Here is a 16,769-nt window from a genome sequence, read left to right on the forward strand (position 1 = left end):
CTCAGTTGGTTAAGTGTCTGCCTTTGGCTCAGGTCGTGATCTCAGGGTTGTTAGATTGAGCCCTGCTTCTGGTCTGTCCCTCTCCCTCTGCCCCTCCCCCCCCCGTACTTGCACTCTCTCTCTCTCAAATAAAGAAATTTTTTACAAAAGAAGATAAATATAAAAAAAAATAAAAAAGATAAAGAGATTTGACTATTGGTCATATTTTCAAGGAAGAAGCATGCTTGACTCAAGTTTTGTGCTATTTTCTCAGTCACACCTGGAGAGATCCTATCTGGTGAATTAACGTACTCAGAGCAAATATAACAAGAGTGCTTTTAACTTATCAGCACAGTGATAACTTACAAAGTTCACCACAACTTTCTTAAGAAGGCAGGGTACATGTTATTTTCCCTATGAAGAAACAGACTCAGGCAGCGACTCACTCAGGAGCGGGCGAGGGGCGGAGCCAGGACTAGGAGGCGGAGCCCGTGACGTCAGTCTAGCGCTCTTGGCGTTACCCGGCGCTAAGGCTGCTATTGGAATTGCAGGCATAGCCGCTTAGAGAAAATCTAAATAAGAGCAGGTACCAAAACAGCAAAAGTTGAAATCTCCGTCATGGCTTTGGAAAATGTGGTTGAACTTAAAAGTGAAGAAATGAAACCGCAATCAATTGGCTAAAGCACTGTGAAGTTGTATATACAATAAGTTATTTTTCTAATCACTTTTGGGAAAGGAAGCAATCTTCATAACTTTGCCTAAAAACCAAGACTTATTATTTTGTCCAAACAACTTTTTTTTTTTTTTAAAGACTTATCTATTTATTTGAGAGAGAGAGGGAGAGAGAGCGAGAGCATGAGCGGGGAGCCAGAGGGGGTGTGGTGGCAAAGAGAATCCTCAAGCAGACCCTGCTGAGCGCGGGGACTGGCGGACTGGCGCAGGGCTCCGTCCCAAGACCCTGAGATCGTTACCTGAGCCGAGATGGAGTCAGCTGCCCAGCTGACTGAGCCACCCAGGTGCCCCCAAACAACTATTTTTAATGCCAGTCTTTGGAAGGATTTACAAACTTCTCGATTCCTCTTAAAAGAACAACCGTGGTTGTGGTTAAATACATGACTAATGTTTACAAGTTATCTGTTCCTTTGAGAAATAATTCCAGACTACAGTACTTTTATAATTCTTTATAACTTCTCTTTAAAGGACTTTTTGTTAGTATGTATATGCTCTCTCTTGCTGGAGAAAATATTACCCATCATCCTGCTGCTGCCAACATGCTATTTAATAAGCCCCCTTTTCCTTTAATTTGTCATCTTTTAACCTACTTTGAATTGGATAACCAGCTCACTTAACTCATTAAAAATATGCATGGAATAAGAAAAAAAGGCTCATAAAGAAGATAGAAATTTCTTTTTTATTGGGACATTTATTATAACTTTGACATACATTTTTCATTACACAAACACATTTTTGCCTATTCTGTGTTATTCAGTTATGTTCAGAGAATTGATATTTCCAGATATTGTCTAACTGTACAAAATCTTGACCTAAGTATCGGTATTGGGAAATAGGAAATATTAACTCCTGGCTAGATCCATCTATTTCTGGCTCATTTTTTTCCTTAGACTTTTTCAAATGAAATGAATTTGATATATTTAAATATGTAAAAAGTAAGGTTTTAAAATTCTGTACTTGATTTTAATTGAGCATATCTGATCTTTAAAAAAAGACTTTTTTGAACTGAAATTCACATAGCAAAATTCACCACTTTAAACAATTCAGTGACATTTATACATTCACAGCACCACCTCTACCTAGTTCAAACCATTTTCATTACCCTAAAAGGAAACCCTGAACCTCTTAAGCAGTGAATTCCCTCCCCCTCTACCAACCACTAGTTAACTTTCTATCACTGTGGATTTATCTGTTCTGGGTATTTCATTTAAATGGAATCATATAGTGGGACGCCTGGCGGGCTCAGTCAGTAGAGCATGCGACTCTTGATCTTAGGTTCATGAGTTCAAGCCCCATGTTAGGCATAGTTTACTTAAAAAAAAAACAAATACAAAAACAAGGCTACATCTTTAAAAATAAATAAATAAGTGGAATCATACAATGTGACCTTATGTGCCTGGTTTCTTTCACTTAACATAATGTTTTTGAGGTTTATCCATATTTTAGCATGCATCTACTTCATTTTTTATGGCTGAATAATATTCCACTGTATGTCTGTTGCACAATTCATTTATCCTTTCATCTACTGGTGGACATTGGGTTGTTTCCATCTTTTGGCTATTGCATATATTCCTGGTCTGAATATCCATGTACCTGTTTTCATTTCTTTTGGGTATATATCTAGAAGTGAGATTGCTGGGTCATATGATGATGATGATTGTATGTTTAACTTTTGAGGAACTGCCAAACTGTTTTCCATAGTGGCTGAACCGTTTTATATTCCCACTAGCAATGTATAAGGGTTCCAATTTCTCCACATTCTCACCAGCACTTTTTATTTTTTAAATTATAGCCAGCCTAATGGGCATGGAATAGTATCTTATTGTGGTTCTGAACTGTATCTCCCAGTGACTAAGAATGTTGAGCATCTTTTCATGTGCTTATTGGCCATTTGCATATGTTCTTTGGAAAAGTATTTTCAAGTCCTTTGTCTGTTTTTTAGTTGAGTTGTCTGCCTTTTTATTGTGTAAGAGTTATTCATATATCCAGATACTAGACCCTTAATCGAATATATAATTTGCCAATATTTTCTCCCATTCTATAGTTGTCTTTTTACTTTCTCGATGTGCTCCTTTGATACACACAGTTTTAAATTTTGGTAAAGTCAAATTTATCTGTTTTTTCCTTTTTTGCTCATACTTCTGGTGTCATCTAAGAATCCATTTCCAAATTCAAGGTCATGAAGATTTACCTCTGTTTTCTTCTAAAGAATTTTACAGTTTAGTTCTTATATTTAGGTTGTTGATTCAGTTTGATTAATTTTTATATACTGTGTGAAGTAGGGTCTAACTTTATTGTTTTGCATGGTGTTTGTTTTTGAGAGAGAGAATACGTACATGTGAGTGGGGAAGGGACAGAGAGAGAGGGAGAGATTCACAAGCAGGCTCCATTCCCAGCATGGAGCTCGATGCAGGGCTTGACCCCATCACCCCAAGATCATGACCTGAGCCTAAATCCAGAGTTGGCTGCTCAACTGACTGAGCCACCCAGGCATCCCTTTTCTTTTGCATGTTGATCTTCAGTTGTCTTAGAACCATTTGTTGAAGGGCGCCTGGGTGGCTCAGTCGTTAAGCGTCTGCCTTCGGCTCAGGTCATGATCCCAGGGTCCTGGGATTGAACCCCTCATCGGGCTCCCTGCTCCGTGGGAAGCTTGCTTCTCCCCCTCCCACTTCCCTTGCTTGTGTTCCCTCTCTTGCTGTCTCTCTCTCTCTGACAAATAAATAAATAAAATCTTTAAAAAAAAAAAAAAAGAACCATTTGTTGAAGAGACTATTCTTTCTCCACTGAATGGTCTTGGCATTCTTGCTGAAAATCTGTTGACCATAGATGCACAGTTTTATTTCTGGGCTCAATTTTATAACATTTATCTATGTGTCTTTCTTACATCAGTACCTCACTTTTGATTAAGGTAGCTTTGTGGTAAGTTTTAAAAACAGAAAATATGAGTCCTCCAGCTTTGTTCTTTTTCATTATTGTTTTGGCTACTTGAGGCCCCTTGCAATTCCATATGAACTCGAGAATTGGCTTTCTCTGAATAAAGGATAGGGATTGCATTTGAATCCGTAGATCACTTTGGATAGTATTGCCATCTTACAATATTAAGTGTTCCAGTTTATGAACACTGGAAGTCTTTTCATTTAATTTCTTTCAGCAGTGAAGGGGCACTTGGCTGGCTCAGTCAGGAGAACATACGATTCTTGATCTCAGGGTCATGAGCTCAAGCCTCACGTTGGATATGGAGCCTACTTAAAAAACAATAGCAGTAATTTCTTTCAGCCATGTTTTGTATTGTTCAAGATACAAATTTTTCACCTCATTTTATTTATTCCTAGATTTTTTTATTGTTTTGGATGCTATTATAAATGAAATTGTTTTTTGAATTCCTTTTAAATTTTCCATTCCTGGTGGGTAGAATCCATACTGATCTGTGCATGTTGATCTTGTACCCTACAACTTTGCTGAGTTTATTAGCTCTAGTCTTTTTTTGGAGAGGGGGAGCTTTTTGGGATTTTTTTAAATGTATAGGATCATGTTTTATGTGCATAGAAGTAGTTTTACTTACTCCTTTTTCAGTTCAGATGCCTTTATTTCATTTTCTTACCTAATTGCTCTGGCTAGAATTTCCAGTGCAGTGTTGAAACAGTGGTGAACATGGTCATACTTGTCTTGCTCCTGATCTCAGGGGGAAAGCTTTCCATCTTTCACTATTGAGTATGAGAGCTGTGGGTTCTTCATAAATGCTTTTGATGTTGAGAAGTTCTTTTGTATTCCTAGTTTTCTGAGAATTTTTCCCAAGAGAGGGTTTTGAATTTTGTCAAATGCTTTTTTTGTGTCAATTCAGAAAATTATGTATTTTCCCTTCATATTAACAATATTGATTCTTTTGTATGTTGAACTACTCTTGCATTTCTGGGATAAATCCCACTTGTATGGGATTTTGTATGATCCTTTTGATATGCTATTGGATTCAGTTTGTGTCTATTGCATCTATATTTATAAAAGATATTATTCTATAGTTTTCTAATGGTGTCTTTTGTCTGGTTTGGGTATCAGGATAATGCTGGCCTATAGATGAGGTAGGAAGTATTCTCTCCTCTTCTTTGATTCCTGCTCCCCCCACTTTGTTTTTTGGATGGGCTTTAAATTATTTTGGAAAGTTAATTATCCAGATGCTCAAGATTGTTATCTAAGACAAAGCCCCCAAAATGGACTTGTAGAGAAAATTTTATGCCAGATGAGAATTTATTTTATTTTATCTTTTTTTTTTAAGATTTTATTTATTTATTTGACAGAGAGAGACCCAGCGAGAGAGGGAACACAAGTAAGGGAGTGGGAGAGGGAGAAGCAGGCTTCCCGCTGAGCAGAGAGCCCGATGCAGGGCAGGACCCTGGGATCGTGACCTGAGCCGAATGCAGACGCTTAACAACTGAGCCACCCAGGCACCCCGCCTGATGAGAATTTAATCACAACATTTTGTTGCTCAAACTCTACCTATCCATCTTAGAAACAAACTATATTATAGTCATAAAATCTCATGCAATCAGATGTTGTTATTTCATTATGTATGTCTAGAAATTCTAAGGAAGCATTGAATCTAAGGATTATAGTGTTATGAGATTTTAGTTACCCATGTGTATGTAAACATTTCGAGTGGCAATTTTATTTATTTATTTACTTATTTACTTATTGATTGATTATTTTTAAAAAGAATTTATTTATTTGAGAGAGAGTGAAAGCAAGAAGGATCACAGAGGGAGAGGGAGATGCAGACTCACCACTGAGCAGAGAGCCTGATGTGGGGCTCGATCCCAGGACCCCGGGACCATGACCTGAGCCAAAGGCAGACACTTAACTGACTGAGCCACCCAGGTACCCCTCTAGAGGCAATTTTAGAAATATAATACCTCCTTAGAAGTATTTAACAAGTTATAAACTTGATTTTGGCTAGGCTTAACTACTTCATAAGATAGAACTTGAACACAGGGGCAAGTACCAAAGCAAATACTTTAGTACATATAATCAGTTAATGTTCAAATGTCAAAAACCTTAAACTCTCCTAAAAATATAATAGCTGATCAGCAAATAATTTGCTATATCTATTATTTTCAGCCATTTACACAATTAGATAAAGTCCTTGCTACTCCTCTATAAGATATATAATTCATAAAAAACTAATGGTGTAATTTTACAAATGTATTTCCCTTTCTCTTTGATTTTCTGTCTATATGTGACATGAGTAATAAATGCATTGCTAAAATAAACTTAGCATATTTTAAGAATTAGTTTCTTTTTTTTTTTAAGATTTTATTTATTTATTTGAGAGAAAGAATGTGAGAGAGAGAGAGAGCACAAGAGGGGGGAGCGGGAGAGGGAGAAGCAGACTCCCCGCTGAGCAGGGAGCCCGATGCGGGACTCAATCCCAGGACTCCAGGATCATGACCCTAGCCGAAGGCAGTCACTCAACCAGCTGAGCCACCCAGGCGCCCCAGAATTAGTTTCTTTTAGAATGTGCCTTTTTTAGAATGCTAGCAGATTATTCAGGTTTTTTCTTTTAATTATCTCATGATCCATTTCACAAGGTACAACAACAAATTATACAGTAAACCTATAGTGTTTTTTGTTTGTTTTGTTTTTTACGTAGGCTCCACGCCCAACGTGGGGCTTGAACTCATGGCCCTGAGATCAAGAGCCACATGCTCTACCAACTGAACCAGCCAGGTGCCCCTGTAGTAAACCTATAGTTTTATAACTATTTAGATATTTGTGTTTGTAGCATTGAAGTCCAACTACATTTTAGGAGAAAATTAATATATACAAAGAGTATTTTTAAGACCTTTTAATTTTGGTTAAAAGTGACATACTGTGGGGCTCCTTCCTGGGTGGCTCAGTCGTTGGGCGTCTACCTTCGGTGCAGGTCATGATCCCAGGGTCCTGGGATTGAGCCCCGCATCGGGCTCCCTGCTCTGTGGGAGGCCTGCTTCTTCCTCTCCCATTCCCCCTGCTTGTGTTCCCTTTCTCGCTGTGTCTCTCTCTGTCAAAAAAAAAAAAAAAGTGACATACTGTTATGACCCAAATAGTTTTAGATCCTAAGGGATGCCCAGCTTTCTGGCTTATGGCAAAAAATAAGTATTTGTAGAATCAAGTTCATAGCAGTAGTATGTGTTATAGACAAAACATTGTACATTCAATCCAATTCTAAGATGAAAAACAAAACATAAATACAATTAACAAAATGTGTTGTAATAAGTCCATATATATGGAAGTAATTAGAAAATTATTATTATTATTGTTTTTAAAGATTTTATTTATTTATTTGACAGACAGAGACACAGCTAGAGAGGGAACACAAGCAGGCGGAGTGGGAGAGGGAGAAGCAGGCCTCCCACAGAGCAGGGAGCCTGATGCGGGGCTTGATCCCAGGACCCCGGGATCATGACCTGAGCTGAAGGCAGACGCTTAACGACTGAGCCACCCAGGCACCCCTAGAAAATTATTTTTGAGTTGGGTGTATAATTTATTTTGCTGATGTTTAGTAGAGTGGGCAAACTAATCTTTTAAAAATAACAATGATTTTCAGGGCACCTGGATGGCTCAATTGGTTAAATGTCTGAGTCTTGATTTCAGCTCAGGTTGTGATCTCAGGGTTGTGAGATGAGTCCTGTGTTGGCTCTGCGCTCAGCGGGGAGTCTGGTGGAGATTTTCTCTCTCCCTCTCCCTCTAATCCTCTGCCCTCTCTCTCTCTCCCTCTAAAATAAACAAATCTTTTTAGGGGCGCCTGGATGGCTCAGTCGGTTAAGCATCTGCCTTTAGCTCAGGTCATGATCCTCAGGGTCCTGGGATTGAGCCCCGAGTTGGGCTCCCTACTCAGCAGGGAGCCTGCTTCTCCCTCTCCTCCCCATTCATGCTCTCTCTTGCTGTCTCTGTCTCTCTCTCTCAAATAAATAAATAAAAATCTAAAAAAAAATACAGTGGTTTTCTAGTGGTAAAATGCATTCATTTAAGTTTTGCATTGAGTTCCCATGATGGAAGTGTGAAGGAGGTATTACTAACACTTATTATTACCTTCTTTTACATTTGAGAAAATGGAATTGGTCTGATTGACTTTTCCACTTCCCAGTCAGCAAGTGACAGAAATTAAACCCAGGACTTCAGACTTTAAGCATCAGTTTCTTTGTTAAATGGGATTTTTCGTACACTGCAGCTCAAAAGAAAGAAGGAATTAGTACCTGTTTTCTATAAACGTGATACTCTGTCCTTACACATAACATGTAATTCATTTTATAAACATAATTATAACTTCAGAAAATAATTCACAATAAGACTCAGACTTGTTGCTATATTAAAGTGTGTTTGGATTTTAAAAAATGTGATTTCTGTGCAGCTTTTTTTTTTTTTAAAGATTTATTTATTTATTTGAGAGAGCGAGAATGAGAGAGAGAGAGAGTACATGAGAGCAGGGAGGGTTAGAGGGAGAAGCAGGCTCCTCCCCGAGCCGGGAGCCCGATGCGGGACTCGATCCCGAGACTCCAGGATCATGACCTGAGCCGAAGGCAGTTGCTTAACCAACTGAGCCACCCAGGCGCCCTCTGTGCAGCTTTTTGAGGATTGTTGTTCATACACGATCTCTGGTATAAGGCTAGAGGGGCAGTGTCGGGTAGTGCAATGGTTTTCACCCATGAATGGGCACAGGAATTACTTGGGAGTTGAATAGCTCTGTAGAGCTCAAGAAGCTGTCCAGGTAATTCTGGTAGAAGTGGTCCAGGGACAATCCTTAGACAAACACTGGCTTTAGTGTTTCACTCACACACACACAATATCCGTTTCATAAGATGGTTGTGGTGATTTAATATATGATATTGTTGTCATTCTTGGGACAGAACCTGGTACATAATAAATGTTCAGAACATTTCATTTGTATGTGATGGCTTGCGTGGCAACTAAGAAGCAAGAGAATATTCGTTTTTTTAACAAAATTTACTGAATTCCAGCGCTATTCTGGCTGTTTGGGTATAAAGGGTAAATGGACACATTCCTCACTTTTGTTGAGTTTATTTGATTAATAGACTCATTCTAAAGGTATAGTTCTTCCCTTGTAACAAAATTGTAAGATGAAATGAATATTAAAAGTATGTTTGTATAATTACTTTTTCCCTGTAAATTAAAAATTCATTTTTTATTTGAATGAGGATTACAGATTAAAATTATAGCCTGAATATTATTATTTCTCATTTTATTGTTGCTCTAAAGCTATATTTTCCAATACAGTGCCACTAGATGCTTGCAGCTATTTAATTCAAGTCAATTAAAATTAAATAACATTAAATATTTAGTTCCTCAGCTGCACTAACCCCATTCCAGGCGCTCGATACTCACAGGCAGCTGGTGGCTGCTGTATTGGAGACAGATATTTCCATCATCGTAGAAAGTTCTGTTCATCTGTGTTGCTCTAGGGTCCAGAACAAAGCAGGGAATTTTTCCAGTTGCCTTGATCTGTAAACTGTTTTTGAGGTAAATATTAGCAGTGGCCCGAGGCTGTCATTTCAGTGCTTAAGTGCATTAATAACCTTTCAGGTTGACCAAGCCCAGAGCTAGTATCGATTTCCCCGAACAGTTTCATTAACCAGCAAGTGAGATCTAAATGCTAATATCTGGACATTTTTTTAAACCTTCAAGTGATATACTTATCCTGTTGCTTTATGTAGAGCTTTTTGTATATGTGTGAGAATTTACCTCCGTGATGTTATGATTGCATTAAATTTGTATCTAATAAACTTTTGGGGGCAAAGAAGAGTTGCAGTTGTACCTATATTTCTAAAATTTACAATATTTACATGAAATAATTTATGTACAGAAGCCAAATTCAAGGGTAGTGAAAAGTTGGATTAATCAGTATTCTAGATAAAACCCCAGTTATACTTACAAAATATCAATTATGATACATTTAGTGTTTTGATAATTTTAAAACTAAACATTTGTTCAGTATATGTTTTTTGTTGTTGCTGTTAAAACTCTGTAAGATGGTGTAGCACCTGCTACATTCTGATGTCTAGGCCATGAATGCATTTTTCTGTGCAGCGTTCAAGAAACAATTTGCAAGAGTAGTTGACTTTTCACCTCTTTTTCCTGCAGAGAGAGAGAGAGAGGTCTTGCCTCTTTTCTTCAGGTTGGGTATTATCCCTTTTTGAGAAGAGAAACAATAGGAGACTGCTGTCACTTGGTCCCAGGTCGTGGATCATAGCAATTAGAAGAATAGAAATTCTCTTGTACATTTCTGCCTTCTTCAGTGATTTTTCCCTCTTTCCAGATCACTTACTTCAGCCTCTGGTACCACAACAAGCAAAATCAGCGCCGGTGGGTAGATTTGGAAAAACCTCTCAAGAAGCAGCTGGATAAATATGCATTGGAACCGACCGTCTATTTTGGAGTGGTGTTTTATGTGCCTTCAGTTTCACAGCTGCAGCAGGAGATTACCAGGTGAGAAATAACACGCTCTTTGTTTTTAGGAAATAATCTGATGAGATGAAAGAAGGGACACTAAGGTTAGAGTCAGGAGATCAGACTAAACTGGCCCTCCTGCGCACATATGCAGCCACATTATTACATGGAGGTTGTGGTATGTGGTATGTGGTATGTCAGAGTGTTTTACCGCTTGTTGCATGAGTTATGGTTTCACTAGGCACAAAGGAGCGATTAAAGGGGAAGGTGATGTTTTTCTCTGGGCTGTGAACTCTTCTTGTAGTGATGTGCTCTTCAAATTTTTTGTTGATTTGTTTCTGATCTTTGTAACACTGAAATGAGAGAGGAGATTTTGAAAAGTCGCAGATTCTGTGTTCATTCCTCAGGGAAATGTGTAGAAGGGTTCTTCCGGTTCTCTGGCTCTAGGAGCTGTATATTCTGTAGATAGGTGGGAGGGTGAATGTGTCTAGGGTAGAAGAAGAGGCCACTAAGTGCACTTAGAAGGGAAGAAAGGGAAGACCAGATTAAGGAGTGGGATAGAGGAACTATATGTTTGTTTGTTTTTTTTCTTGAAGACAAAACACAGAACTAGGAATAAAATTTGGATCCGGGAGTCTGCCTTTCAAGTTCTCTCAAATCCACCATTACCTTATCTTTTGAACCCTATTTAACATTACTTTTCAGCCAAGCTGGACTACTTCCAGTGCCCTGAACATGCCGCACGCCTTTTCATCTTTGGGTCCTAGATCTTTCTTATTTATGTACTGGAATCCTGCTCTTCCTCTGAATTTTAGTTCAGAAGGCGCCTCCTCCTTGAAGTTTCTGTGATCCCTAGGCTGGAATGACCTTTGCCTTCTCCAGACTGCCCTACAGTTTGCTTGTACTTGTGTTAAGATGGAAGCTGTTATAGCCTTTCCTTATAGTTATTTGTGTACAGATCCTATCTTTTTCTTGGATTTTAAGCCTCTGTTTTCCTTAGCTTTACCTTTTGCACAATATCTAACACAGTGCCCTGTAGATAGTAAGAACCTGGTACTGCCCTGTGTTTGTGTAATACTCTTTTTGAGTACTGAGTTGGCCAGTTAATTACTGGAAGAAGATAGAAAACCAAAGAAGCAAGAATCAGGTAGTAGGGATAAATATGCCTTGACTATAAAACTGATCTGGGATAAAAATATTGAAGAGTGAAGTAGAACCCGGGAGGAAAAATAGTAACTGATCACTGACTCATTTATTTAAACATTCATTGAAGATATAACAGGATGATGTAAGAACATTTGTTACTGTGGGAGATGAATATACAAGTGAGTAGGCTTTAATCATACCCTGGAGGAGTTACTCAGAGTCTGCTGGAACTGACAGCCCATGTAAATAAACAATTACAGTATATTATGATGATAAGTGCTTTCATTAAAGCACTAGATTCCTAGGGATGGGGCACGGGGAATAAGAACAGGGAAGGTAAAGAAGTTGACTTTTCACTTGACTTTAGGAGTTTTCTAGTTAGAGGGGGTAGCTTGTGCAGAGTGGGGGGAAAATGAAAGTCACTGATGTTTTCCGGAAATTTCAGATATTACCTGGAGAGGGGAGAGGAGATTTGAAAAATAGGAATGTCCTAGTCATAGTCGTGGTACAACAGGGAAAGACATTTTCGAATTTTAACAGAATGGAAAGATGACATTTGTATTTTACCAACTTCACCCATCATGGAAGGCAGCTTAGAGGTGGCAAGACTATATATATACTCAGGAGAGCAGTTAGGAATGTATATGCCATAATCTAGACATTAATCTGGAATGTGGACCTGAACAAAGGCATTAGCTGTAGGAAGGAGAGGGAGACAGGCCTGGTAGATGCAGTCAGTAGGAGCACACATCGATGAGGTGTAAGAGAACCTGTTAGAGAAGTTGTGCCAGTAAGGATTAAGTTTGGCTACGTATAACCAAAAACCCTAAATATCTTTCATTTCTTAAAGGAAGTCCAGAGGTCAGCCATGCTCCACAAAGTCTTCAGGGACCCATGCTCTTTCTTACTGTTCTACTCTCCTCAGCATGTTCTTTCCATCTGTTAGGGAATCTCATTGTCAAAGAATTCTAGAGGTCTCGCTATCACATTCGTATTCCAGGCAGCAAAAGGGTAAAATGGGTTCTACTCTCAGCAAGGTCACATTCCTTTAAGAGGCCCTTCTCAGTTCTTCAGTCACACTAGCCACATTTTAAGTACTCAGTAGCCGCATGTGGCTAATGGCTACCATATTGGACAAGACAGATAGACATCACTTTTATCACTGCAGAAAGTTCTGTTAGACAACACTGCTCTAAACCTAACAGTTCACATAAAGAATTGGAGACTAGATGAACATGTTAAATGACCCTACAAGAGTGCAATCAGACAAATCCAGAATGTGGGGACTTCTACATGACCCATCACACCATTTTGAATACAAGTAACATGAAAATAAAGAAGAGGAATTTTTCTTTTTAAAATTAAGAGAGAAATGTCAATCGAATGTACTCTGTGGAACTTGTTTAGACCCTGATTTATTTTTTTTTTTAAACTGTAAAAATACATTTTTGAGGGGTTCCTGGCTGGCTCAGTCCGTAGAGCATGTGACTCTTGTTCTTCGGGTTGTAAGTTCAAGCCCCATGTTGGTTGTAGAGATTACTTAAAATCTTTTAAAAAAAATACATTTCTGAAGCAATCACAACAGTTGTGCATGGCCCAGGTATTGGGTAGCATTAGGGCATTATTGCTCATTTTGTTGGGTATGTTAAAAATGTGTGTGTGTTCTTTTAAAGCTTACCTTTTAGGGATATATACTAAAATATTTGTAGGTGCTGTACTATGATATCTGGGATTTGATGTAAAGCCCTTGGGTGGGGAAGGAGAGAGGGTGGAAGAAACAGGGCATGGGTCAAGTTGATGTTTGAGGCTGCATGATAAGGATGTGTGGGTTCCCTGGACTTGTTCTCTGTCTGTTTCAAAAGTTCCATAATAAAACTTAAAAATGCTAATACCTCCACATTAGCCTTCTAATACTAGCCTAAGAAAAACAAGTGAAGGAAAAAGACTATATCTCTTTATATATTATTTGAAATTTCTGTTGGGCAAAATGGGACAACCTAATTTATTATAATCATTTAATGTAATATTTCTTGTGTAAAAATATTTTATATTAGAAAGTTGATAAGTTGGTAAGATTTAGATAAAACTTATCCATTTAGTTTTAATCAGCATTTGGCTTTGGGCAAATTTATGAAATTTTTGTTTAGAATTAAGATGTGCAGTTTCTTGAATTCAGAACTGTTGGTAAGGAGTAAAAGTTTGCATGTTACATTTTATTGCTGCGTTGTTTTTTAATTATTCTTTTTGTAATAAACATTGAAAAAACATATTTGTAAACCATCCTTAGCCTCACCAACATATTATAATTTAGCAAAAAGTGTTAAAAAAAACTGATAATACCTTTGAAGTAAAATTTCTTGGCCCTTTCCTTTTAAGTAAATATATATATTTATATATATATATATACGTATGGATACGCACATACATGTATATAAACATATATACATACATATGCATGTGTATATATATACACACACCCTGCTTGCTTCCACTAAAGGATTTTAGGGACAATACAATGAAAGATAATAAGGAAAGCAACCACTTCCCTTTCTTACTCTATGTCAGGCACTGTTCCAAGCACTTTATACTTAATCATTCATTTAATCCTCACAACAAATCCTACAAAGTAGTTATTATTGTCCAGTTTGTAGTTGAGGAAGCCAAGACACCGAAAGACCGAAAGGCTAACTCTCTTGCCCAAGGTCACACTGCCAGTCTGTAGTGGAACTGGGATTTAAACTCAAGCAGGCTGACTCCTGAGTCCTTGCTCTCAACCATTGTATTCATATGGACTCTAGGATAAAAATACTGAAAAGTCTTTAACTGGAGATCTGTGACAGTTAAACCACATGCTCTTTGCAGTCATTCTGACCTGGATTCACACTCCAGCTCAGGTTCCCTTTGTGGATTTGAGCATATTACTTCATGTCTGAGCTTCAGTGCCTCTTCCGTACAAATGGCTGCTATTATATGGTGGAGCCAGTGGTTAAGAGGGTAACGAGAGGGGAAACAATGTGCCTGTGCCTGGATTCTAGCTCTGAGCTTCATGGCAGTCAAGGCAAAAGAAGGAATACTCTGAGTCCTATCAACCATTATCTGATAAAAAGCATATCAGTTTGCAAACATGACAGATTTTCTTGGTGTATCATTTAAAAGGAAATTTTCAGGTGGGATTTATGTAAAAGACATTGAACAGGCAATGAACAATTTAGAGCAACTGTGGAGGAATCAACTCTTACAATAAAAAATTGTAATACAAAGCAAAAAAACAAAACAAAACCAAACCACATTTCTGTGGAAGACTAAGTTAATTTGATCCAGGCATGTTGCTTTCCAGTGATTTGGTTTAAGGAAAGAACCTAGAATATATTTCGAGTGGCGTATGTGGATGGCATGTTCAAGAGATAGACTTCTCTCAATACAACCTTCTTTAAATAGGCTTCTGAAAGGAGCTGCCTCGTAGAGGGTGTGACGTTTTCTTCTTTGACTGGATCCCAGAGCTACCAGCATCCTGCTTCTCAGCTGAGGGAAATCTATCGGTTCCACTACTAGCAGGCGGAAGGCATCAGTTGGATCTAAGTTCTCATCTGAATGGATGGTGTTTTGGTCAGGTTTTTGGGTAATGAAGAATGGAGACCTCAGAGCTAGCTAAAATAAAAGAGGATGATGTTAGGAAACCTATGAAATGATGAAAGGGATGGGCTCCAATGGGAATTCAAATACGAACGGTGACTAGGTTGTACTTCACAGATGCCAAACCTGGGAGAGAACCTGGATTCAGGATGGCTGTATCGACGATACAGGCAGAGAGGTGGTGGATCTTCATCCGACATTGTATCCCCAGCATCTAGCACAATGCTTGATGCATAGCAGGCCCTAGTAATTATAGGTTAAATGAATGAATAAAAGGAAGGCAGCATTAAGTCACTGTAAAGCTTTGTCAGAATGGAGTAGATACAGATGAAACACTGCTGACTGCTCAGTATGTTCCACCTTGTGAAGGGGTGATCGTACCCCTCTTTTACTGGTGATCATTTAAAGCCACAGATTATGATTTGCCCGAGTTCATTCAACATGCTACATTGGGGAGCTGGAATTTAACTAGATCTGCTTGACTAAAGCTTGTGCTGGTAACTCATGCCCTAGATGTTGAAAGTGTAAACAGAAGTAAACCCACATTACAAGAATATTAAGAAAGCATCATAGCAGCTGTTCTTTTGGAGAGTTCATCAAAAAATATTTTAATATAAGCCTGGTTTGAAATATCAGGAAGCATTTTCTCTTGGCTTTACTTTCTAGGGCTAGGGAACTTCCATCAGAACAAGTAATTTCTACCAAAGTCTTGTATTACCGGGTTACCAGTCAGAGTTTTTAAAGTAAAGATTAGCCATGGATTCTCTGTTTCTCCAACTGAAGAGAACAAAACGTAGGCACTGTCTTACAGGGCATTAGAAAGGTGGCCAGTTGTCGTTGTCTTCTAGGTGGTTGTAGCTTTGAAATAACTACAGCTAGGGATAAGGGACTCAACAAATTCGTTACATTGTGTGTGTGTGTGTGTGTGCGCGCGCCCACACGCGTGCCCGTGTGTGTGTGTGGAGGCATAGACATGGTCGGGGCGTTCTTGTCATTCTTTGAAGCCATCTGGGGTTGAGGTTTTCTTGGACTAGTTTATGCTCCTCTGCCGAATTACTGTAAAATGCATTGTGTCTCCATGGGAGGTACTATTAATAGTGACTTTTTAAAACTGACATGTTTTTGTAGGTATCAGTATTATCTGCAGCTGAAGAAGGATATCTTGGAAGGAAACATTCCTTGTACATTAGAACAAGCAATTCAGCTAGCAGGCTTAGCTGTTCAAGGTAAATAATGGCAGTTGATAATGTAATACATATATGAGATTAAGATGTATGTTATAACAAGGGTGCCTGGCTGCCTCAGTCGGTGGAGCATGCGACTCTTGATCTCAGATCTCTTGAGCCCCATGTTGTGTGTGGACATTACTTAAAAAAATAAAGATCTTTAAAAAAAATAAATAAATAAAAAATAAAGATCTTGGGCGCCTGGGTGGCTCAGTTGGTTGGGCGACTGCCTTCGGCTCAGGTCATGATCCTGGAGTCCCGGGATCGAGTCCCGCATCGGGCTCCCTGCTCGGCGGGGAGTCTGCTTCTCCCTCTGACCTTCCCCCCTCTCACGCTCTCTCTCTATCTCATTGTCTCTCAAATGAATAAATAAAATCTTAAAAAGTAAATAAATAAATAAATAAATAAAATCATGATCCCCATTTAAAAAATAAATAAATAAAATAAAGATCTTTAAAAAAAAAAGGTGTTTGGGGGCACCAGGGTGACTCAGTCCTTTTAAATGTCTGCCTTCGGTTCAGGTCATGATCCTGGAGTCCTGGGAGATCGAGCCCCTCATCTGGCTCCCTGCTCAGCAGAGAGTCTGCCTTTCCCTGTCCCTCTGCCCCACCCCACCCC

The 16,769-nt window shown here is 38.7% G+C and overlaps 1 protein-coding gene across 4 annotated transcripts in view; it reads left to right on the forward strand.

The window, feature by feature from the left end:
* Nucleotides 1-16,769, forward strand: part of PTPN21 (protein tyrosine phosphatase non-receptor type 21) — a 72,973-nt gene that overhangs the window by 19,654 nt on the left and 36,550 nt on the right. For 3 of the 4 annotated variants that reach the window (XM_034993092.1, XM_034993094.1, XM_034993093.1), the window contains exons 3-4: nucleotides 10,016-10,185; nucleotides 16,054-16,151. In XM_034993092.1, coding sequence (XP_034848983.1) covers nucleotides 10,016-10,185; nucleotides 16,054-16,151 — 268 coding nt within the window. Of the gene's footprint in view, nucleotides 1-10,015; nucleotides 10,186-14,730; nucleotides 16,152-16,769 lie in introns of those variants that run through there. The other variant, XM_034993095.1, reaches the window with a different exon arrangement.

Source organism: Mirounga leonina, unplaced genomic scaffold (genome assembly GCF_011800145.1).
Source record: "Mirounga leonina isolate KUSES-001 unplaced genomic scaffold, KU_Mleo_1.0 Mir_82, whole genome shotgun sequence".
Classification (NCBI taxonomy): Eukaryota; Metazoa; Chordata; class Mammalia; order Carnivora; family Phocidae; genus Mirounga; species Mirounga leonina.